This window comes from Sceloporus occidentalis, unplaced genomic scaffold (assembly GCF_023333645.1).
Source record: "Sceloporus occidentalis isolate IW3139 unplaced genomic scaffold, rSceOcc1.0.p SCAF_3, whole genome shotgun sequence".
Taxonomy (NCBI): Eukaryota; Metazoa; Chordata; class Lepidosauria; order Squamata; family Phrynosomatidae; genus Sceloporus; species Sceloporus occidentalis.
Genome location: NW_028316983.1, coordinates 63,703,040 through 63,728,022, shown reverse-complemented (window position 1 = coordinate 63,728,022; position 24,983 = coordinate 63,703,040). Strand labels below are relative to the sequence as shown.

The window sequence follows — 24,983 nt, the reverse complement described above, 5'->3', positions numbered from 1 at the left end:
TCCAGAAACATATTAGGCTATGCAAATACTGAGCAAAAACAACACAAAATGTTCTTCCCTGTATTATTCTAGCTGGCTGGTTTTTCCAAGTGTCAGGAAAGCCAATTTTTGGCCAGGAAATGAATAACAGTCAATATTCTTCCTGTTTCTATTTGACACATCTGTATTCACCACTGTATGATATGTGAAGCTCTAAGTAATGGGACAGTTTACATATCTAGGATTAGGAATCCCAGGCCACAATTGCTTCCAGGGAGACCTGAATCCATCATACACACACCCTCTCCTTTTAATATCCATTGAAAACCTCCTTTCCTGAGTGACATGAATGATTCTTAATGACTGCGATTTCCTGAAAGCTGCAGTTGAATCTGTAAAAACCGAGTACATCAGGGGCATATTTAGCGTGCAGTTCTTTTGAAAACATCAGATTGCTGCATGTCACATAGACAATATAGAAAAGAAGCAGAGATACCATAGATACTACAGAGAAACAGATAATTACGATATCAGACTCTATTTTTTCGTTTTGGAGATTGTATCTCACCCACATTGTTCATAAAATGACACTCCTAAAGGATAACAGACACCCAGAAACACACACATACACTTACACACATAGCACCATTGAGAACATTTCATATCATTTTTGTACTTAGAATCCTACAAGCCATATATTTTGAAGTATACTGTGTAAAATCAGTTGTTTTCCATAAATATCTGCTAGCATTTGAGTTTTGCAGTGTCAGAGGCTGTCAATTGAATTCGTGCTGAACTGAACAGCAAAGGAAGATGATCAATGTGGGGAGATACACATCATGTATTAGCCCACTGCTCTGTCCTCCAGACAGACAGACAGACAGACAGACAGACAGACAGACAGACAGAGATATAGATATATTAAAATTCTGTTTTAATAGATATTTTAATTATAATGTTTAATCCTGTTTTAAGGGGGGGAATTTGGGACACAATGTTGTGAATGTGGATTTTAATGTGTTGTGAGCCACTTTGATTGTCTCATCACAGAAAAGCAGGATAAAAATAAAAGTTTTATTATTTTATTATTATTTATTTTAAATATATCCTAGGCTTTCCCCCCAAAAGAAACAAAACAAAAAGAAGAAGGCAACTAGGAAGAAGGAAGAGATGTGGATTTTGCCCTAATATTCCTTTATAGCAGCTTCACCAGGGCTGACCTGAGGGCAGCAATCAACCCAAGTGCAGGTGTGGTAGCAGCAATCGTTTTAGGGGAACCAATGGAGAAATGATCAGCCAATAATTTCTTGCAATTGGGCTGTTTGAATAACACACTCCTTCTGTTGGATGGTTAAAAATGACTGATCTAGCAGATGGAAAAGTTATCTGCTTTGATAAGGGAGAAATTGTGACTTTATTGTGATGTTTAATGTTTGTAATTTATATTGTTTTAGCTGATGTTTTAATTGTTTTATTGCATTATGTTTTTAGAATTTTTAATTGTGAGCTGCCTTGGGTCCCTTTGGGGAGAAAGGCGGGATAGAAATTTTAAAAATAAATTAATAAATAGTCAGATATTTAAAGAAATAACTAAAAAAGGTAACTTTTGGGGCTATACAGATGGGCGACTAAAAGCCACCCTTGTATGCCCTGGATTGGTGCCCATGGCAGCTCTATGAAAAAGAAGCTTTCATGTGCCCCCATCGTCAACAAGCCTGCTCATGTCTTCCAAACTCAGCCTCTTTATTGAATCCACCCAGACTCCGCCCTCCATAACTGCCATCCGCCAACCTGAGAGGGAGCTCACCAGGCAGGTCCAGCTCCATCAGGGCTAGCCTGGAAGATGAGACTCTGCCCTCCATAACTGCCATCCGCCAGCCTGAGAGGGAATTCACCAGGCAGGTCCAGCTCCATCAGAACTAGCCTGAAGGAAGGAGACTCCGCCCTCCATAACTGCCATCCGCCAGCCTGAGAGGGAGTTCACCAGGCAGGTCCAGCTCCATCAGGGCTAGCCTGGAAGAAGGAAGAGCCCTCCCTCCAATCCATCTGCCTTGGTCCAGGTCTCAGAGGGAGAGAAGAACCACTGGACCTCATCCCCTTTCCCTCCACCATTCCCTTCTCCTTTTGTTTCGTGTCTTTTAGATTGTAAGCCTGAGGGCGGGGAACTGTCTGATTAAAAATAATAATTGTAAGCCGCTCTGAGAGCCATTAGGGCTGAAGGGCGGGGTATAAATAAATAAATAAATAAATAAATAAATAAATAATGCATTCTTCCTGTTTTCCTATTGCCTTCCACTTTACCAAGCATTATTGCCTTTACCAATGAGTTATATCATGTTCAAAGTACGACAGCCTCTATTTTGTTGGCTTCTAGTGAGTGTTCAGGCTGATCTGTTCTAGGATTCATTGAGTTGTCTTTTTAGTAGTCCATGATATCCATAGAAGTCTCCTCCAGCAGCACATTTCAAATAAGTCTTTCTCCTGTCAGCTTTTATAACTGTCCAGTTTTCACAGCCATCCATAGAAATAGGAAATACTCTGGCATGGACAAGTCTGACTTTGGTATTTAATAATATAAAGTGGCTTTCAAATAATTGCAGCTATAATGGTAACCATTTATTTTTTGAGGCCTTGGAACTATAACTAATTGCTTTTCAAAAGCAATTTCCCAGGTTCTGTGCACACTACAGTATGATCACAGCCACAGAGATACAAAGATGCTTCAGTAATAAATTCCACAAGGCAGAGGATGACCCTTGAAGTATCACTTAGCAGAAGGGAAAGCTTTCATCTTATTTAGAACCTCTAGACTAATTTCCATGATATTGTGGGAAGCTGCAACTTGAGAAATAGAAATCCAGGTTTCTCTTCAGTTGGGAATGGAAAATGTGTAGTATAGCCCTTTGAATTCTGTCTGTTTCTTTTACACAAATATACAGGGAAGAAAATCCTCCCATTTTTCCTTGAAGTAGAGAGATTTGCCTAGTTCAAAATAACGTTGGAAAAATCTTGACACCGTGGCAAGAAAATATACTTTCTACAGGTCCTCTGGATGTTTCTGACCTACAATTTCTCTCTGCCATAGCCAGCATTGCCAATTGCTCAAGAATGATAATAATGACAGTCTAAAAATATCTGGAGAGCCACAGTTGTTCACTCCTCTCTAGAGGCAAGAAGTGACTCATAAATTATACACTTAATTCTGTAGGCCACCAGTAGTATAATCCAAAACACCAGTCTTTATCATACTGGCTAGAAAAGTAGAATTTTAACAGGATAAAAACATCTTTAGCTGGTACTTATCACATGACATGAATGCTGCCTTGCATTCCATTTGTTACTGTAGTGCACCTTTTCATTAATGGGCAAAACCCATCAATAGCCTCTTAACCTTTATAAGATAGGTCCCTTCAACAGCAATTCCACTGCTTAGGCTGTCATGTGGTGGGAGTGGGTTTGATCTGGCTCCTCTCTGCTTCCTCACCCCACCCTCTTTGCAGTGATTGTGGCATCCAACACCTTTCTGAATCCAGCTGCTGTGTGCACATTGACACAGCAATGTTGAGAGGCAGTTGACAGCCTAGATCACTTAATAATAATAAATAATAATAATAAAGGCTTTATTTATATACCGCCCTTCGAAACATCAGGGCGGTGAACAGCAATAAATATAACAATACAATGCAGCATATAAAAACAATACAATTAAAACAATAAAAGAACTCATGCCAGGTCACCAGCTGCTAACAGAGGGGGAAGAGGGCATTCAGGAAGGGAAATCAGGGGTAGGCCTGCTCGAAAAAGAACGTTTTCAACCCCTTCTTGAATTGGGCCAGGGAGGTTGCTGAATGGAGCTCAATGGGCAGCAAGTTCCAGAGGGTAGGGGCCGAAGTGGAAAAGGCCCTTCTAGTGGTGTTGACTAATCTGGCCTCCGGAACTCTTAATAGGTGCTGCCCGGTGGATCTGAGTGTGCGGGGTGGATTGTACAGAGAGAAGCGGTCCTTTAAGTACCCTGGGCCCAAGCCATTTAGGGCTTTATAGGTTATAACCAACACCTTGTATTGCACCCGGAAGCGAACAGGCAGCCAATGTAAGTCTTTTAAGACCGGTGTTATGTGACTGGTCCTAGATGTATTAGTGACCAGTCTTGCTGCCATGTTCTGCACCAGTTGCAGCTTCCGGGTATGGTACAAGGGTTGCCCCATGTAGAGCGCATTGCAGAAATCCAACCGAGAGGTTACCAGAGCATGTACTACTGTTTCAAGGTCCCTCCGGTCCAGGTAGGGGCGCAGCTGGCGTATCAGCCGAAGCTGATAACAGGTGCTCCTGACTGTCGCATCCACCTGAGACGTAAGGTGGAGCGACAAGTCAAGGAGCACCCCCAGACTGTGTACTGAGTCCTTCACAGGAAGCGTGATCCCATTCAGGACAGGTGGAACCACCTCCGTCCCTGGGCCGGGAGAACCTATCACGAGCACTTCCGTTTTCTCTGGATTCAGGCTGAGTCTGTTTTCCCTCATCCAGCCCATTACCGACTCCAGACAGGCCACGAGAGGAGAGATGCCATCCCTGGTCACTGCATCAGTCGGAGACATAGAGACTTGTCCCCTTGCCTTCCTCCAGAGGTGCAGGGCTGCTGTGTGAATGTGCATACAGCAGCCCTATGCTTTGGGAGGCAAGTGGAGCAGTGACTGCTGCCAACATCTTCCCAAAGCTGTCTGCTGTATGCACAGCTTTGGGAGGCAGTTGCTAGCTGGGATAGGTGGCATTTGGCATTTGGCAGTGTGGCAAACAAATCACTCAACTATGGATCACCAAAGCACTATTGTCGGGAACTGTGTGATAAGAAATGATGTCGAACCATCATTCCATTATTTGTGATTGTGGTGTGACAGCAAACTGGTGTGATAAAGTCCATCATAAGATACCAGAGCATATCAAACACTATAGCATCAGGGACTAGGGCTATACAACAATCCTCCATTTGTATAGAGCTAGCATGGAAACTCCTTAAAAACCCATCAATACAAACTTGAAAAGTTACTTTTTGTATTACAATACCCAAAATCCCTTATCAAGGATGGCTACTGGCCATGCTGGCTGATGATTTGGGGAGTTGCAGAATCAATTGCTCTTATACATGCAGGCTGAACAGTATCAGTAACTAGTGGGCCACTTTGGTCCAAAACATACTGTAGAAATAATCCAATTTGAGACCATTTCAACTGTCCTGGCTCAGCGCTAGGGAATCCTGGGAATTGTGGCAGTAGAGCTCTCTGATACAGAAGAGTAAATGTCTCACAAAACTACAATTCCCACCAGCATTAAGCCAGGGCAGTTAAAGCAGTCTCAAACTGGATTATTTCTCCAGTGTATTTTTGGACCTTTCACATCCTTCTCAATAAACTTGTATTTAAAATAGATTTATAAAGATGTCAAGAGACATTATGTCAGGGATGGTTAAGGCCCAAAATAATGCTTTTCCTTGTGTTGCTAATAGATCATGAAGGGACAGGTTCTTACTAGGGCCAAAGTGGGCATCACAGGCTATGGTGCTAAACTGATCTATACCAGCTGTGTATCAAACTTAATCTGCTTCTTTTCCCTTCTGCCTGCCAAATTGTGTTTAACATTGGAATACCTAATACAGTTCCTCCAGGTCACATTCTAGCACAAGCTGATCTGCCACTAAAAACAACGCCCTGGAGAGCTTGTGCCCAGAATGATAGAATTATTTCATTTACCTGTCCTGCTACAAGATGTGCCACCGCTCCCTTTGCACTGGAATCTGTCACAGGAGCTCAGTGTTGCCAATACATCCAAGTGTTAATTGAAATCCCAGCAACAGAGTGCTTGAGTGAGGAAGTCCACAGTTCAACAAGGGAGTGGAAACTCTCCTCTCTCTTCTCAGCCAGATTTCTTGACTGACAACAAAGGGACGGCCAGAGTGTACAGCCGGAAACATTAGGACTGCATTAATGTAGTGCTGCTGAATAGTGCTGGATGGATCTGTAAATCTGCAACTAAGTATGTGTGTTTATAGAACAGGTGATGATGTTTTCCTAAAGAATTTAACATCCAACTAATCAGTACAAAAACACTGGCATAATGTAGAACAATAGAGGAGCTAAAGGCCAAAGGCACAGTAATACTATTACAAGTAAATTTTTAGGTACAGGTCTTCATCAGGACAATTCTTATTGCAACATTCACAAGGAAAGTAAAAAATGCAGGCAGCTATGTCGACCTATACTAACAAAAACCAAGAACCAAGTTAGAGTTGTAGCCACGCGAACAAGCCTCCCCAAATTACTTCAAGTTAGAAAATAGATTTCTTGCTACTGTCCATTGTTGCAGGGAAAATCTACTTCCCCTCCAACTACTGTGGGGACTGTCACTAAATTCTTAGGGAACAGGCGAGCCCAATGGGTAGGGCATAGGACAGATTATGTCATAGTCCATGATCATTAAAAATGCTTAGAAACATAGAATCATAGAATAATAGAGTTGGAAGAGATCACAAGGGCCATCCAGTCCAACCCCCTTGCCATGCAGGAACTCTCAATCAAATCATCCCCAACAGATGGCCATCCAGCCTCTGTTTAAAGACCTACAGGGAAGGAGTGTGTTCTACTGTCGAACAGCCCTGACTATCAGGAAGGCCCTCCTAATGTTGAGGTGAAATCTGTATTCCTGCAGTTTGCATCCATTGTTCTGGGTCCTAGTCTCTGGAGCAGCAAAAAAACAAGCTAGCTCCCTCTTCAATATGACATCCCTTCAAATATTTAAACAGGGCTATCATATCACCTCTTAACCTTCCCCTCCCCAGGCTAAACATCCCCAGCTCCCTAAGTCGTTCCTCATAGGGCATGGTTTCCAGACCCTTCACCATTTTAGTTGCCCTCCTTCAGGGACGTACCCAAGGGGGGGGGGGTTCTTGGGGTCCGGACCCCCCCTTGCATTAGAAAAATGAATGGTGTGTGCTGCTGTGGCGCCATACCCAAGCCCCATTATAATGTCTGGACCCCCCCCCCCCCCCTTCCTAAAATCCTAGCTACTTCCCTGCCTCCTTTGGACACATTCCAGTTTCTCAACATCCTTTTGAAATTGTGGTGCCCAGAACTGGACACAATATTCCAGGTGGGGCCTGACCAGAGCAGAATAGAGTGGGACTATTACTTCCCTTGATCTAGACACTATACTTTTATTGATGCAACCTAAAATTGCATTGGCCTTTTTAGCTACCACATCACACTGTTGACTCATGTTCACCTTGTGGTCTACTTGGACTCCTAGATCCCTTTCACATGTAGTCTCGTTCAGCCAGGTGTCACCCATCCTATATCTGTACATTTCATTTTTCCACCCTAAGTGCAGTACCTTACATTTCTCTGTGTTGAAATTCATTTTGTTAGCTTTGGCCCAGCTTTCTAATCTATTAAGGTCATTTTGAATTTTGATCCTGTCCTCTGGGGTATTAGCTACTCCTCCTAATTTGGTGTCATCTGCAAATTTGATAAGTTTACCCCCAATTCTTTCATCCAAGTCATTGATAAAGAGGTTGAATAGCACTGGGCCCAGGACAGAGCCCTCTGGGACCCCACTGGTCACTTCTCTCCAGGATGAAGAGGAGCCATTTTTGAGCACCCTGTGGGTTCGGCCTGTCAACCAGTTACAAAGCCATCTAGCAGTTACCTTGTCAAGCCCACATTTCACAAAATGTTTGCAAGAATGTCATGGGAAACCCTGTCAAAGGCCTTACTGAAATCAAGATATACTATACCCACAGCATTCCCTTCATCTACCAAGCTGGTTATTTTATCAAAGAAAGAGATAAGATTGGTCTGGCATGACTTGTTTCTCTGAAACCAATGTTGACATTTTGTGATTATGGAATTGCCTTCTAGATGTTCACAGACTCTCTGCTTAATGATCTGCTCTAGAATTTTTCCTGGTATAGAAGTCAGACTACCTGGATGATAATTGTTGGGATCCTGATTTTTTCCCTTTTTTGAAGATGGGGACAACATTTGCCCTCCTCTAGTCTGCTGGGACTTCTCCTGTTCTCCAGGACTTCTCAAAGATTATTGCCGATGGCTCCGATATTACATTTGCCAGTTCTTTTAATACTCTTGGATGTAGTTCATCTGATCCTGGAAACTTATATTCATTTAGGTTAACCAGGTATTCCTGTACTATCTCTTTACTTATTCTGTGCTGAATTTCCCCTATTCTGTCCTCTGCTCCATTGTCCTCAGGTTGAGCACCCTTTGCCTTTTCTGAGAAGACTGAGGCAAAGAAAGTGTTGAGTAATTCTGCCTTTTCTCTGTCTTCTGTTAGCATTTTGCCATCTTCTCCACGCAGTGGCTCTACTGTTTCCTTCTTCTTCCTTTTGCAGCAGACATACCCAAAAAACCCTTTTTGTTGTTCTTAACCTCTCTAGCAAGCCTGAGTTCATTCTGCACTTTAGTTTTTCTGACTTTACCCCTACACATGCTCGCTATTTGTTTCAATTCCTCTTTGCTGATTTCCCCATTTTTCCATTTTTATACATGTTCCATTTAAAACTTAGCTCAGTTGAAAGTTCCTTAGTCATCCATCCTGGTTTCTTGAGATATCTCCCATTTTTCTTCCTCATTGGAACTGTTTGAAATTGTACCTTCAGTATCTCCCTTTTGAGAAACTCCCATCCATCCTGAACTCCCTTCTCTTTTAGTATTCTTGACCATGGGATCAGTATTTCTCTAAATTTATTGAAATCGGCTCTCCTAAAGTCAAGAATGCATGTCTGACTATGCCTGGCTTCTCCTTTCCATAGTATAACAAACTCTAGGAGAACATGGTCACTCCCACCTAAGGATCCTACCACTTGCACCCCATTAACTAGGTCATCCCTGTTGGTTAAAATAGCTGATCCGCTTGAGAACTTCCACCTTTTGGACAATGAAATTCTCTTCGAGGCAAGGGAGAAATTTGCTAGACCTTGAGGATTTGGCTGAGCTTGACTTCCAGCAAATATCAGAATAGTTGAAGTCACCCATCACTACTACATCTCTCCTTTCTGAGTATGTGGTCATCTGTTCTAGAAAAACATCATCCAATTCCTCCATCTGACTGGGAAGTCTGTAGTAGACTGCCACAATAACATTCCTGTTGTTGTCCTCTTGGCTTCCAGGATTGATGTCCTGGATCTCTTTACTGGTGTAAATGTCCCTGACATATAAGGCTATTCCTCTTCCTTTCCAGTTTGTCCTATTTCTCTTGAAAAGGTTATACCCCTGTATTTCTACATTCCAATCATGAGACTCATCCCACCAGGTTTGAGTGATGCCTATTATATCATAATTACTTTGTTGTGCTAGGAGTTCAAGTTCGTCTTGTTTATTTCCCATGCTCTATCCATTAGTGTAGAGACATCGCAAACCATGGGTCCTCTTTACTTGCTGCCTGTGCAAAGGTTTGGGTTTTTGTTTTTTTGTTTTTTGCCTCCCATTGTTGGGTCCTTGCATTGTTTGTCTTGTTCCCTTTATGACAGTTTGACTATTTTCTCCAACCCCTCTGCCTTCCAGAATACTGTCCCCCTCCCCCACATAACTCAGTTTGAAGCCCTCCTGATCAAATTCTTGAGACTATTGGCAAAAACGTTTTTGCCAACTGGCATGAGATGTAACCTATCCCTTGCCAGAAGTCCCTCCTCATGGAACCTCAAACTATGATCCAAAAATCCAAATCGTTCTCAGAGGCACCATCTATGGAGCCAGTTATTCACCTCTGCTATTTTCCTCTCCCTTCCTGGACCATACCCTTTAACTGGGAGAAGAGAGGAGATGACAACCTGTGCATCCATCTCTTTCAACTTCCTACCCAAAGCCTCATGTTCCCTATGATATTCTGAAGGCTGTGCCTTGCAGTATCATTGGTTCCCACATGAACCAAAAGAAAGGAGTGACAGTCAGTAGGATTGACAAGTCTTGTCAGCCTCTCTGTCACATGACAGATCCTTGCACCAGGGAGACAGCACACCTCCCTCGACATCTTGTCAGGCCCACAAACCACTGGTTCAGTGCCTCTCAACAAGGAGTCCCACCACCATCACCACATGCCTCCTCCAAGGCTTAGCAGCAGCTGTTCCCTTTCGTGGTACTCCCAGGGTCCCCTGCTCTGTCCCAGAAGTCTGTCCCTGCTGCTGTTCCTCATCATCCTTCATAATAGAGAGAGATTAAAATCAGTTCTGTAGCTGCAAGCTCACAGAACATTCCCTTGTTTCCCTACTTCTGTGTGTGACATTCCTCCAACTATTTACTTCTGTTGTATGTGAAGTGAACTTCTCCTCCCCAGCAACTTCCTCTGTGTGTTTCCCGTCCAAGTCCCCTGAGTCTGTTCTGTCAAGGAAAACCTCTTGCTCCCTAAGATGCTGAAGTGTAGATACCTAGGCCTCCAGGTGCCAGACTTTCTCTCCCAAGAGGGCTACCAACTTACATTTGGTGCAGGTGAACTTTCCCATATCCCTAGTCAAGAAGACAAACATCCTACAAGTGTTGCAAGTGACTGCAGCACATCCTTCAGTGTCCATACTGAGAAGTCTTAAGGAGGCACTGAAACAAGACTGTGGGCTTCCCCTGCTAAATACCAGTGTAAAGAGCCCATGCTGGTGTGGCCTTTGTCCCAAGCTCCACCTTTTAGTTCAATTCACTGGGACTATAGTTATGTAGAGAGCTCTTAGCTACTAGCTCCTTCCAGAGGCAAGTCTCTAACTCACTTCCTCTGAGCAAAAGTCCCCACAAGCCCCTTAAGGAAAAAAAGGAAAAGAAAATGTGGAAAATTAAATGAGACCCCCTTCCAACAATGTTCCCAGGTCAGCTTCTCCTCTCTTCTCCAAAACCTCCTTGACTATATAAGATAAATTAAAAATTTAGATCTCACCCAAGCACATGTACAAGAGGACCAGATTTTCCTCCTTGGAGAAATGAACTAGAATTCCTCTCCCAGACTTCTGCAGAATTAGGCTTCTGGCTCCTCCCACAGCATAGGCTTCATCCTGCTAACCTAGGCTTCACTACATCACTTACTATATCATCTTTATGGCTAGGATTGATGATCTCCAGAAAAAGCTCACAAGTGTGCTGAAGTGTGCGGGTGTGTTAAATTAGACCCAATGGATTTTGAACACTTTTCTCAGGTGTATGAGGTCAGGACGTCTTGAATGCCTTTATACCTCATACTATGAATGCTCTGGTTCCTCTGGCAGCCAGACAATCTAGGCTTTGTGTCAAAGGCATTCTCCAGCTACACCACTGACTTGCAAGGTGCTGACCTTACAATAAGGATAGCCCAGGTTGCTGCCAAACTGCAGAATTTGTTGTTTGTTGTGGCATCAGACCTCTGACAGAGAAGGCTAATTATCTCACAAAACTACAAATCCCATAATTCTATAGCACTGAGCTATGGAAATTAAAGTGGTGTCAGACTACATTAGTTCTGCAGGATAGATGCAGCCAAATGCTCTAAAACTTTTCCTTCCAAGCCATTTCTGCACTCTGATGTGGCTGTTGTTTTGATTTGCAATGCTGGCCTAGAATGCTTGAACCAGTACCTCACCTCCATCTCATCTGTGATTAGCTCTGCCCCAACTCTCACTATTAATATTTTGTCCCCCATATCCTGATCCAATATGAATGTCTCACCCCTGCCAGTCTCCTATAGGATTCAAGCCATGACCTGAATCCTATACTTAGTCCTAATTACAACAGAACCACTGAATCAAAAGATTTACCTACTGTACATGTTGACTCAGCAAAGTATTAAACAAATTATTCAATGAGTCCATTCTAACTGAGATGAGCAACAGGGTGCAAGTTAATGCCTCTTATCTTTGGTCCCTCTACCTAACACCCATCTAAATCAAACTTGGACCACATTTCTATCACCTTGCAAAACTAAATACCAGAAATGTCAGAGAAAGCCACACCTACCATTAGGCAGAGTTCAACTGTAGTCTAACTGCCTCAGGCAGCAGATTGGGATGGTAGTATAGCCTGTGGGGCAGGGGGGAGGTATGGCGGTGGGAGAAGGGACTTGCGTTCCAGGGGAAGGCGTGATAGATGCATCATATCTATCTCGCCTTCCTGTCCCCCTCCCAACCTGAAGGACCTGAGGGTCTCTCCAACCGTGCCACAAACCCTGTCGCTGCTCCTGTGCAATGCCAGGTCTCTTAACAACAAGACCCACATCCTCCAGGATCTGCTGGAGGACTCTAAGTGTGACCTGGCTTGCATTACCGAGACCTGGCTAGGGCCTGAAGGGGACGCAGTGTGGGCTCAGGCCCTGCCGGCTGGGTACTCGGTGAAGGACCAGCGCAGGTTAGGTGGGCGGGGGGGTGTGTGTGGCCTTGGTACATAGGAACACCGTGTCCCTCTCCAGGAACCACATCCGACAGACCTCCTATATCGAGTGTATTTACCTGACCCTAAAAGCTAGGGACAGTCTAGGGATTCTGTTAGTGTATCGGCCACCCCGTGCATTAGCGGACTCCCTTAACGAGCTGACACAGCTGGTCGCTGAGCTGATGCTGGAGACACCCAGGCTTCTTGTCCTGGGTGACTTCAACATCTCCCTCACGGCCAGCCATGTTCCATCTGGTGCGGCTCGGGAATTCATGGAGACCATGGCGGCCATGGGCCTGTCCCAGCTGATACAGGGTCCTACGCATTGTGCGGGTAATACTCTCGATTTGGTCTTCTGTTCGGAGGCGGAGAATCCGTGGGTGGAAATAGTTAATGTTTCCCCCCTGTCATGGACGGATCATTTCCTGGTGGAGGTGAAACTCAAGGCCTCTACCCAGATCCCCCCGGGGGTGGCGGACCTGTTAGGATGGTCTACCCTCGAAGGCTGATGGAACCCGAGAGGTTCCAAGAAGCCTTAGAGGGGCTCACGGTTGGAAATGACGACGACTCTGTTGATGCCCTCACCGGTATTTGGAATACCGGTCTTTCTAGGGCTATACACAGGATCGCTCCCAAGCGCCCTCTCAGGCCCGCTTCCAAACACAAGCCCTGGTACACGGAAGATCTCCGGGCAAGGAAGCGAGCTCTGCGACGGCTAGAGTACCGTTGGCGGAAACACCTTCGCTTAGACGACAAGACTCTCCTAGACCAATTGTTAAAGGACTACGGAGAGGCAATACGAGCAGCAAAGAATTCGTTCTATGGTGCTCGTATTGTGTCCGCTGAGTCGCGTCCGGCAGAGTTGTTCAGGGTGGTTAGGGAGCTAACTCAGCTCCCTCCCGCCCTGAACCAGATCCTTGAACCTTCTAAGGCCTGCTGTGACCTGTTTAACAACTTTTTTGCGGATAAAACTTCTCGTATAAGCGAAAGTCTGAACGCCGACATTAGTGCAGAACCTAGGGTAGAAGTGTCCAGAGCCTCCGTGGATAATGTTAAACTGGATCACTTTGAGTTGGTGAGTACCGAGGATGTGGACAAGATCCTCGGAAGTGTTCGGAAAACAACTTGCTCTCTTGATCCCTGTCCCTCATGGTTAGCGGCCCAGGGGGGACCGGTGGTAACATCACTGTTACGCTGGATAATTAATTCATCTTTGAGGGATGGGCTATTTCCATCGGATCTAAAATTGGCCATAGTAAAACCGATCCTAAAAAAGCCCTCCCTCGACCCCCTGGTACATAACAATTACCGGCCTGTTTCGCTGCTACCATTTTTGGGAAAGGTGATCGAGAGGGCAGTTGCAATCCAGCTTCAGGGGGTCTTGGAGGAAACGGATTATCTGGACCCATTTCAAACTGGCTTCCGGGCGGGTTACGGGGTTGAGACGGCCATGGTCGCCTTGGTCGATGATCTCCGTCTGGGCATTGAAAGGGGAAGCGTGTCCCTGTTGGTGCTCTTGGACATCTCAGCGGCTTTCGATACCATAGACCATGGTATCCTTCTGGGGCACCTGGTAGAGGTGGGAGTCAGGGGCACTGCGCTCCAGTGGTTCCGCTCCTACCTCTTCGGGAGGTCCCAGATGGTGCAGCTGGGAGACGTGTGCTCCGACGAGAGGCCCCTTAAAACTGGGGTCCCTCAAGGGGCCATTCTGTCTCCCATGCTATTCAACATTTACATGAAACCGCTGGGAGAGATCATCCGGAGACATGGGGCGCGGGGTTATCAGTACGCTGATGACACCCAAATTATTTTCTCTATCTCTCCGACTGATGCAGTGACTGGGGATGGCGTCTCTCCTCTCGTGGCCTGTCTAGAGTCAGTAATGGGCTGGATGAGGGAAAACCGACTCAAGCTGAATCCAGAGAAAACGGAGGTACTAGTGATAGGTTCTCCTGGTCCAGGAATGGCGGTGGTTCCACCTGTCCTGAACGGGGTCACACTCCCTGTGAAGGACTCCGTGCGGAGTCTGGGGGTGCTTCTTGACTCGTCACTTCACCTGACTGCTCAGGTGAATGCGACGGTCAAGAACACCTGTCACCAGCTTCGGCTGATTCGCCAGCTGCGCCCATACCTGGCCCAGAGGGACCTAGAAACTGTCGTACATGCTCTGGTAACTTCGAGATTGGATTTCTGCAACGTACTCTACATGGGGCAACCCTTATACCAAACTCGGAAGCTGCAAATGGTGCAGAACATGGCAGCCCGGCTGGTCACTGGCGCTCCCAGGACCAGCCATATAACACCGGTTCTAAAAGACCTCCATTGGCTGCCCATTCGCTTCCGAGCTCAATATAAGGTGTTGGTAATCACCTATAAAGCCCTAAATGGCTTGGGCCCAGGATACCTAAAGGACCGCCTCTCCCCGTACATTCCGCCTCGCACCCTCAGAACGTCTGGGCAGCAGCTACTGAAGGTGCCTGGGGCTAGGTTGGCCTCCACTTCTCGGAGGACGTTCTCCATAGCTGCCCCAGCCCTTTGGAATGCGCTGCCCACAGAGCTCCGCTCGTCTACTACCCTGGCCCAATTTAGGAAGGACCTCAAAACCTTCCTGTTCCAACAGGCATTCCCCAAATAAATATCCTGTGGGCCTCCCTCCTCTTTCGTGGCCAAGAGGTTGGGCTATGGGGCTTTTTATTGTTAGTTTGCTTTTTATGTGTATTTTACTTGAGAGTGTATTTTGATTTGTTTGTATTTTAACATGTTGTAAGCCGCCCTGATCGAAGGAAGGGCGGCATATAAATAAAAATTTTATTATTATTATTTTATTATTATTATTCCTCCTGAGCCTTCTTGGGTATTCCTTCTGTTGAAAGGCAGAACAGAATGTACTTCATAGCCTTCTCTGTACCCCCCCCCCCAAACTAGCATGCTGCCCATCAGCACTGTTGAAGTAAAATCCAGCTTGTCAGTACTATTTGTTTCTGTACAATACAATGAAGATTCTTCACCTCATGCAGAAAAATGTCATGTGCCAGCCCTGCTGACAGAGACATTAGTCAAGCAAAGAAGCCTCCATTATTATGACTCTGAATCATCTCCACCAGAAGGGCTGCTTTGCTTGATCAGTGTCCCTGAAAAAAGATTCTTCCCTCAGAATATACTGGCTTAAAAAGAAATATTTCCAGTGTACTAGAAAGGCTTCCTCCACAGTTGTTTTCTCCATTAGTGTCTTCTTTTCTTTGTCCTTTCTCTTTCTCTTTCTCAATGGCAAGCAAACAATGGATATGGACAATCTGGAGTTGAATGGCTTTGCTCAGGCAGCCACAGGCTAAGGGAACTTTGACTCTGAAGAGTCACGTGGAAATTCCAGTGGCCCTTGAGTCATCAAACAACTGTTAAACTTGCAGTTATATCACCAACCTATAGCCAGCTTCACCGATGGCAACCAAGCTCAACAGAGAGCAAGTCACTAAGTCTTTCTTCTGGCAAGTCAGAAGATGCAGAGGATAAGGCATGATTCTTTTGTTTTGTTTTTTTCCTCTATAGAAACTCTTCATCGATAAAAGACTATAACAATATCATAATTTTTGAATTCTTTGAGTCAGTTATTTTCCTATTATGGGCAGGTTAAAAAAAAAGTGGCAGCACTAAACAGGGCCTACTCCTCAAACATATTTCTAATACCAGATCTTCCACTTTCATCCATGCACCAACACCAGAAAGAAAACCTCATATGGAGTGCACATGTAGATTGTCATGCATCTTACATGTTTACAAACAAGTACTTAAGTGCTCCTACCAGTAGATAAGGTGAGATGGTTCCACAAGCAATACATTTGGGATGACATTAAAGGCATCAGAACAGGAGACAAAGCATATATGAACCGTAGTCAAAATCCACCAGAGGTTTTTCCACTGGAGGTCACAATGAAAGGAACAGAAGCTGCATAACAAGATAGCAGGGTTTTGTTTGTTTGTTTGTTCATTTCAATAAGGCTTGTGTTGGAAGTGGGGGTAGAGAAATGTTTGAATGGATTGTGCTCCATGATACTGCTATATCATGGGATTGGCCCTGACATCCCCCTGTGCTGTTATATGTAATACAATTGATCCTCCATATCCATGGATCCAAACATTCACAACTTGAAAATATTTTTTTAAAAAAATCCAAAAAGCAAACCTTGATTTTACTATTTTACATAAGGGAAAACATTTTACTATGTCATTGTATTTACTGGGACTCAAGGATCCACGGATTTTGGTATCCACGGGAAATCTTGGAACTATACCCCAGCAGATACCAAAGGCCCACTGTACACAATAATTTAATACTGTTATATTTAACACACAATAACTTAAGATAAATATGTGGCATAGGTGACATTCTGAGCTGACTGTAGAGTGGAATGTGAATGAGTAGAGAGTGGCCCATATATTGTTGGACTTCAGCTCCCATCACATCTGTGATCTGGCTATCCTTACTGGGGCTGATGGGAAGTGCAGTCCAATAATAATCTCTGGTGCACACCAGGTCTTGCTGTGGAATGAGAGGAAATACTGTGCTAAATGATGTAATGCTAAGAGCCTTCCTGGCAGCTGTAGTATATTTCATCATTAGCACTGGATGGGTGGGGGAAGCAAGGAGCTGCACACTAAACTACTTGAAGACATAAAGAAAATGTGTGTGTGTGACAGGCACGAGAGCTTTAACTTATGAACACATTATGGTGGAAAGAAACAATGAAATTTTTTTCATGATTCTTTCCAGAGCAATTAAAATTTTGAGAAACATTATTCAGCACTCAAAATTCACTTCTAGGCTGCGAACAAGTTCACTAAATGTCAGCCAGAATCCCATAGCATAGTAGGAGATATCCCAGGCTTACAAGCTCAGGGCCCCTGCAGCATGCCCTCAGTTAACTTACACTTTTCTCCATGAATGAAAAAACCATTAGAAACCACAGATGGCTACAGTAGTTACAATTTTGGCACTGGTTTTCAGCAGCTTTACAGATGGCAGTAGTGCTTACCAAGAATGTATTGCCATTTTGATGTTTGAGGGCTGGAATCGCAGATGCACAGAGATGTGCTTCCAGTTGCTGCAATCAGCACTGCACCTGCCCTTCAGCCATGTTCCTTCCCTTCTCTGCTGAATTCATTCTCACACACCATATAATTTACACTTTTACAAATGCATGTTGGGGCTGCTACTGCTAGCCATGAAACCACAAACAAAACAAGGGAGGTCTGGGAAATAGTTGAATTATTTCATCACAATCCTTCCATATCTTTGATAATGTGGCATAATGTGAACAACAAAGACTCAAATTCTTCTTCTTCAAGAAGCTGGAATGAGAGACAGAATTATGGAAATCTCAGCAGGACTCTGGAAGGAAGGAGCTTCAGGACCCAAGAATGTATGCTTATTTGTTCTCTTGCTCATTCAATCTTTCTGTTATTGTTTAGATCTGTTGGTCTAAAAACAGTTTTTTCTCCATAAGGGTAGGTACATCTGCAAGTATTCCATATAAAGAAAACTCAAATTCTGCATTTAGAGCAGCAAAACTAAGGGAGGGAAATCAAATTTTCACTTATCCTATATTATTTATTTTATTCTGTTTTTACCAGCCTCAAACCTCCACCCTTTGAATATGTAAACCTTACAGAGTCTTCTTCAAGTGTTTGAGAACTCATCAATATGACTTACTCAGCCATAGGAATTACAAATCTGGGTTTGTAAAAGAAAACAGCAATGGTTTTGGTTTCTATGATGTTGCACTGCATGCTTGATATTAAATTACATACTTGAGCACTATAGTAATAGAAGTACAGAATGTTTTACTATCAGCCTATAAACCAGAGTTCTGCTAGAGATATCCTTTCATATATATTTAATAGTCCACAATGCCTATCTTCCAGATAAAGCAAATGCTAAGGATACAGAGGAAAAGAGGGAAGAAACTACAATTAGGTGGGAATAGAAAGAAAAAGACAAGAGAATCCAGAGAGGAAAATAAAGAGACATATCCACAGAAGAGAGAAAACAGTGATAAACAAAAGGAGTGGAAAACATGAGCAAAGAAAAGCAATGGAGAATAGTACAGGAAAATTCCCCCAAAATGCAGAAACAGCACAATTGCAGATTCGCACATACCAGATATATTTCATCACTACTGCATCTGAGAAAAAAGGAGAACAGCCTGTAAGTTATCTTCCCTTCTGCCCTTGCCCCATCTCCATTACCTTCTCTGCTGACTGTGATGTCCCAAAGAAGATGGGAATGAAGGCTAACCAGACGATGCAGGTAGTGTACATGGTGAACCCAATGGGCTTGGCTTCATTAAAGGTCTCAGGAACCCCACGGGTCTTTATAGCATACACAGTGCAGGTCACCATGAGCAGCATGCTGTACCCAAGCAAACAGATGAGCGACAGGTCAGAAATGTCACACTTGAGGACTCCCCGGGCAAATCGGGGGTCCGTAGTCCGCTGGTCCTCATAGTCGATGATGGAGTGAGAGGGATCCACAATGAACCAGATGCAGACCCCCAAGAGCTGCAGGGAGATGAGGCTGAAAGTGATGACCAGCTGGGAAGCAGGGCTGATGAAGCGTGGGGCACTGACTGACTTTTTGCCCTGCTCAAAGATACGGTAAATGCGGTTGGTTTTGGTCAGCAAGGCAGCATAGCTGATGCTCATGCCCAGCCCCAGGAAGACACGCCGCAAGGAGCAGGTACCCAAGTCAGGCTCAGCAATCATCAGAAAGGTGGTAGCATAACAGAGGAAGATGCCTGTCAGCAGAACGTAGCTGAGCTCTCGCCCTGAAGCCTTGACGATGGGGGTGTCATTGTAGCGCACAAACGTCACCACCACAAAGAGTGTGGCAATGATGCCCACAATGGCAATGAAGACAGGCACCACAGCCCAAGGAGAACTCCACTCAAGCTTGACAATGGGAATGGGGATGCAGCCAGTGTGGTTCTCATTGGGTCGCTCGCTGAGGCGGCACACCTTGCAGTGGAACTCATCCTGTTGATACTGGTAACCATCACAACGCTCACAGTGCCAACAGCAGGGGATGCCCTTCACCAGCTTCTTCCTTTCACCTGGTCTACATGGTTGGCTGCAGATTGAGGTGGGCACTTGGTTAACACCTCCAGGCCAATGAAGGCGCTCCATCTGCAGCAGAGAGCAAGAGGAACACAGAGAAAGCAAGAATCTTGCTAACCAACAGGGACTAGGACAATAGGAGCTAGACCAAAGCCAGGGTTGAATTGCTCTGCCCACACAGAAATGCACACATATAAGTCTTGGCTCTATTTCAGGAGTGAGGAACAAATCAAGTTAAGAATACTTACAAATAAAGAAGTAAAAACATACAGAGAGTTATTGTTAAAATGTAATTGAACTATCTATAGAATAAAACCATTTAAAACAAATCTATCATATTTTTTTAAAAAAATCAGCAAAATGACACATCATTAATAGCCCTTGCAGTCAATTCCTAAAATCTTGTTGGAACAATAAATTTTCACTTGCTGACAGAAGGATAACAAGGAAGAAGTCATCCTAGCTACCCTAGGGAGAGAGTTCCAAAGCCTGGGAACAGCCATTGAGAAGGCCCTATCTGTGATTCCAACAAATTAGACTTGGAAGGTGGGATGAAGCGAAGGGCCTCCTCTGAAGATCTAAGAGCCTAGGCAGATTCATAAAGAAAGATAGTCTTTCAGATAACTTGGGCTTGAGCCATACAGAACTCTATAAGTTATAATTGACATTTTGTATTGTGCCTGGAAACAAACCAGCAGCCAATGGACCTGTTGCAACAAAAGAGTTGCATGCTCCCTGTAACCAACCTCAGTTACCAGTTTGGTGTCAGCTTTTGGAGCCAACTGAAGTTTCTGAGCACATTTCAAAGGCAGCCCAGCTATTAGCATATTACAGTAATTGTATCAAGATGTAATCAAGGCATGTGTCATAGTAGCCTGACATTTCCAGGACATTTTCCAACTGGCATTCTAGTTTTATCTGTGCAAAGGCATTCTTGGCCACCATAAAAACTTGAGTGTCCAGACTGAGTCCAGCTGTATACCCAAACTGCAAGCCTGTGTCTTCAGTGGAAGTGTAATACCATCCAACCCAGAATGAATCCCTATTTTCTTATTTGTCTTGCTACTACCTAAGAACATCTCTGTCTTTTTTGGATTAATCTTTAATTCATTTATTTTCATCCAGTCCAATCTGGCCCAATTCACTGTTCCCTTCTATTCAGTCTGCAGTACTCATGACCTGATCCTACAGAAACTCTGCTAACTCAAGTCTAGACACATCCCCTCCAACCTGCAATAGCAGACTGCTACAACATAGACTAATTGCAAGTGATACTGCCAATCAAGCCTATAACAGCTATTCTGGCCCTGCAGCTTGTTAAACCTCACTGATGCTATGGTTGGTATCTAAATCTGTCTCCACAGTTCTTTGTTCCACTGTGAACTACACTGTCTGATTTGTTCTCATGCCATTTGATAGGCTTCCTTGGGGAGAGGGGAGAGGTTATGATACTAGCCAACTTATTATTACAGTTGAAATGAAAATTTGTTGCATCATCTGGATTTCAATTACTGAAAGTCAAGTGTCCTTATTGCAATACAGCTCTGTGGAATGAACAGAGACCCAAGGAGAGCCATCTGCTAAGATCAAGTGCTAGATTCAACGAGAGAGTCAAAGGGTGTACTAAATTCTCTTCCACTGAGACTATACTCTCAAATCAGGAGTTTACTGATTTGTTAATCAAACTGATAGGTTTATTCTATGTGGCCTGAAATTCTTCTACCTCACAATACTTCAAGGCTTGCATTTGCTACCCATGACTTAGAAAGTTGCACTGAAGAGACCAGATCAGAGAGAAACCAATGGTAAAGACTTTAAAACATCAATAGATGATCTCTTTGATGCCTTTATTCAGATAAGAGGAATAAAAATTAAGTCCATTTTGACTGGGGCCCTTTATATTGGATTCTTTCATGAGTACAGTTTAATTACAGTCCACCCTCCATATCCACGGACTTGCCATCTGCAGGTTTGAGCATCTGCAGATGACAAGCCCATGGGGGGGGGGGAGCAGAAAAGGAGGAGGAGGAAGGAAGAAAGGAAAAGGAAGACAAGCAGCAGCAGTGGTGACAGAGGGGGGTAAGAGGAAGTGGAAGAGGAGGAGGAGGAGGAGGAGGAGGAGGAGGAGGAGGAGGAGGAGGAAGAAAAAGGGAGAGGAAGAGCAGAGGTCAGGTGAAGAGGAGAAGGAGAAAGGAAAAGTAGAGGCAGAGGATGGGTGAAGAAGAGGAGGAGGAAGGAAAAGGAGGAGGCAGGGTAAAAGGAGGAGGAAGGGAAAGGAAGAGGGAAAGGAAGAAGAGCTGCAACAGCAACAAAAGGATGGGGGAAGACAATAAGAGGAGGAGTAGGCAGGGAATAGGAGAAAGAAAAGGTAGTCCCCCCGCACCTACAGCAATAAGAGCAGCAAGGCTGGCTTCGGTGAGGGCAAGGGGTACCATACCATTTCCCCAATGTGGTATGGCCACATGGCTGCCATTGAGCATTATGGCATTTGAGCATCCGTGGATTTTGGTATCCATGCGGGAGATCCGGAACAGATCCCCTGAGGATACTGAGGGCCCACTGTAAAAGACTGGGACTTCAGGAGAACACACTTTTACAGTCTTTTTCCTCGAAGTGTTCAAGTAACTCTACAATCCAGCTAAAAGCTTGCTTACTTTTAGGCTCAAGTGATCAGCCCAATGCCCAATAACTTTGTACTCTGGTGTGGCATTCTTGATCTGATACTGGTAGATATCATAGCGGCCTGGGGCATCTCCATTCTCATTGAATGTCACTGGAGTCCCAGCAATACCTGCAAAACACAAAGCATTTAGTTAAAGAAAAACATTGATAATTTGTGTTATCAAATGAAAGTTTGCATCACTGTTACACGCACTGTTACCCAAAATGCAAGGGTACCAAGAGGGTACCCACAATTGATATTAAAATGGAGAATTTTATTAGTTCAAATGGCAGCAGTGAGAGAGCTTAGGTAAATAAAAGCAGGAATCAAGCCACAGTAGCATCATTAGGGGGGTGCGGATGGCACCGGGTGACACCTTGGAAAGGGGTGACACCCAGCCACCACCCTCTCCCCCACTACAAACACTATTGGGATGCTTTTGCTACCGGGCAGCTTCTTCCAGGAGTCATTGGGTTGCTAGCCAGGTGGGAAAAGAAGGTGCCACTGGTGGGAATAGCAGTCAGGTAACAGAGCTCTCTCCTTTTTGCTCCCACCATTTTCCTTTCCCACTGGTTCCTGATTTTCTGCTGCCTTAAGCTCTCCCCACCCCAGCCCAGAGAGTCCAAGCCAGCAGCAGTGGAGGAAGAGAAACACATGGTGCCTGTTGCAGCCCATGATGGAGTAGGGGAGGAGAGGCTGCCGGGGGAATACCTCCTTTTCCTTGTGGAGTTTCTTCAGCACGCGCGCACACACACACACACACACCACCCCTCCTGGCAGGTCTAAGGAGGAAGCTAGCTCTGCCCTTCCCCTCAGACCCATGCTGGGAGGGGTGTGTGTGTGTGTGTGGGGGGGAGAATCCCAGCAAGGGGAAGCCTGCAAAAGGGTAGCTTGCTTTTCCTTACTAAGTTTTTTTTCGACACACACACAAACACACGTGCCTACCCACCTCCTGGCTTTACCCTCCGACCTGCATTGAGGGTGCTCGTGTGTCTGCATGTACTGAGGAAACTCAGCAAGAAGAAACCAACCACTTACCTCAGGAAGATTAGAACTGTGGGCTTCCAGATGCCATTGGGCTACAGCTCCAGTAGACCCAGTCTGCAATGAGGAATAATGGGAATTGCAGAAGAATTCCTATCTGTGTTCTCCTAGTATTATTTGGTCTTTGTGTGACTGTTTCTCTCATAGCCTGGTTACATTTTCTGACTCCTGTTTCCTATGAGCTTAATCAGTTTTGGGCTGTGTCACATTAGTTCCCAGTGCCTGGTTTCCATTCTGTGCCTTTAGCTGGAATTACAGTGTGCCCTTTGTATCCAGCGGGATTTGGTTCCAGGATCCCCACCTCACCCCTGATGGATACCAGTGCTCAAGTCCCATTAATAGCAATATAATATAAGGGAATAGTAAAATGGTGTTCCTTATGTAAAATGGCAAAAATCTAGGTTTTAATTTGGAATTATGTATTCTTTTAATATTTTCAAGCCAAGGATGCTTGAATCCATGGATAGGGAGGGTTCACTGTATTTCTTGAATGTATTTTACACTCTTTGGCAGAAGATTTCTTTTTTTAAAAAAAGTAATGTTCCTTGCCCCATTTTGATTCCCTTAAGTTTTGACAATACAGCAAGCAGCATTACATGCTCTTTACTATACAGTTTATAGGATGGAAGAATTGAACTAGAGTAAAAAAAAAAAGGGGGGGGGGTTGTGTACTGTTGCTGTGTTCCTTCAAGTAATTCACGACTCATGGCTACCTTAATGCCAGCCTATCATGGGAGTTTCTTGGCAAGATTTGATCAGAGGAGATTTCCCATTGCATTTCTCTGAGGCTGAGAGAGTGTGACTTGTCCCAGGTACCGCAACAGATTTTCCATAGCTGAGTGACGATTCAGACACTGATCTCTACAGTTTTAGTGCAACACTCAAATCACTACACCATGCTAGCTCTAAACCTGGGGTTAAACCGACTAAAAGACTTCTCTAGACATTTAAATTTAATTTAATTTAAAGGTGTCATTTTAATTGTGGAAGTTGTTTATGTCACTATTATTGTCTTTACATTCAGTGATACATAAGAATTCTGATTTATGAGTAACATTAGTATAAAGAAAATACAGTAACTAAGGATTCTCTAAAGTGTGGTATGGGAGGAGGTCAAGGGGGGGGTGACACTATGAGTTACCGTACCATGTGACACCAACCATAGTGACGCCACTGTCAAGCCTGTCTATTCCAGTTTCAAATAACAGAATGCAAGAGTGCAAGTCCAAACGTAGTTTTATTTGTAATCAAGGGAAAACATCATTCACAGAGAGACAATCACTCTTAATAAAAGGTGGTAGCAGAGAAGGACTTAAGGGGTTGTGAAGGGAAATATTTACCAATCCCAGATGCATAGCTCTGATCAGGGATACTGTGAGATGGAAATGGCTCACAAGCTGCCTTTGGTATGGCCAACTCTGCTGGGGAGTCAGGCATATTTATAGTGCAAAACATATCCCAGGGCAGATTAGAGTGAAGTTTCCAGGAGAAGAATGTGCAGGGAAATTGAGAATGGTTCGGCCATCCATGCTGATGTACCTTGGACAAAGATGTATCACTCCAGGAGGAAAATGTATTTGAATTTCTGTTCACTTGTAAACACAAGGTCTATCACCCATCATCATTCCTCTCAGTGCAGGGATTATGCAGATTCCAATGTTGATCACTTGATCATACTGGCTATCTGCTCTTGAGCTCCCGCATGCTGAACTGCCTGGATTTCCTTATACAGTAAGACCAATTTCCCCCACTGGGGCACCCTTGTGTCTATGTGCTCTTAAAATCCCCTTTGGCTAGTACAATAA

At 44.4% G+C, this 24,983-nt stretch overlaps 1 protein-coding gene across 3 annotated transcripts in view; it reads right to left on the bottom strand.

Moving 5' to 3' along the window:
- The window catches only part of GRM4 (glutamate metabotropic receptor 4), a 453,403-nt gene that overhangs the window by 53,108 nt on the left and 375,312 nt on the right, over positions 1–24,983 (bottom strand). For all 3 annotated transcript variants that reach the window (XM_089514714.1, XM_089514715.1, XM_089514716.1), the window contains 2 exons: positions 22,127–22,263; positions 18,606–19,541 (listed from right to left, as the gene is read on the bottom strand). In XM_089514714.1, coding sequence (XP_089370840.1) covers positions 18,606–19,541; positions 22,127–22,263 — 1,073 coding nt within the window. The remainder of the gene's footprint in view (positions 1–18,605; positions 19,542–22,126; positions 22,264–24,983) is intronic.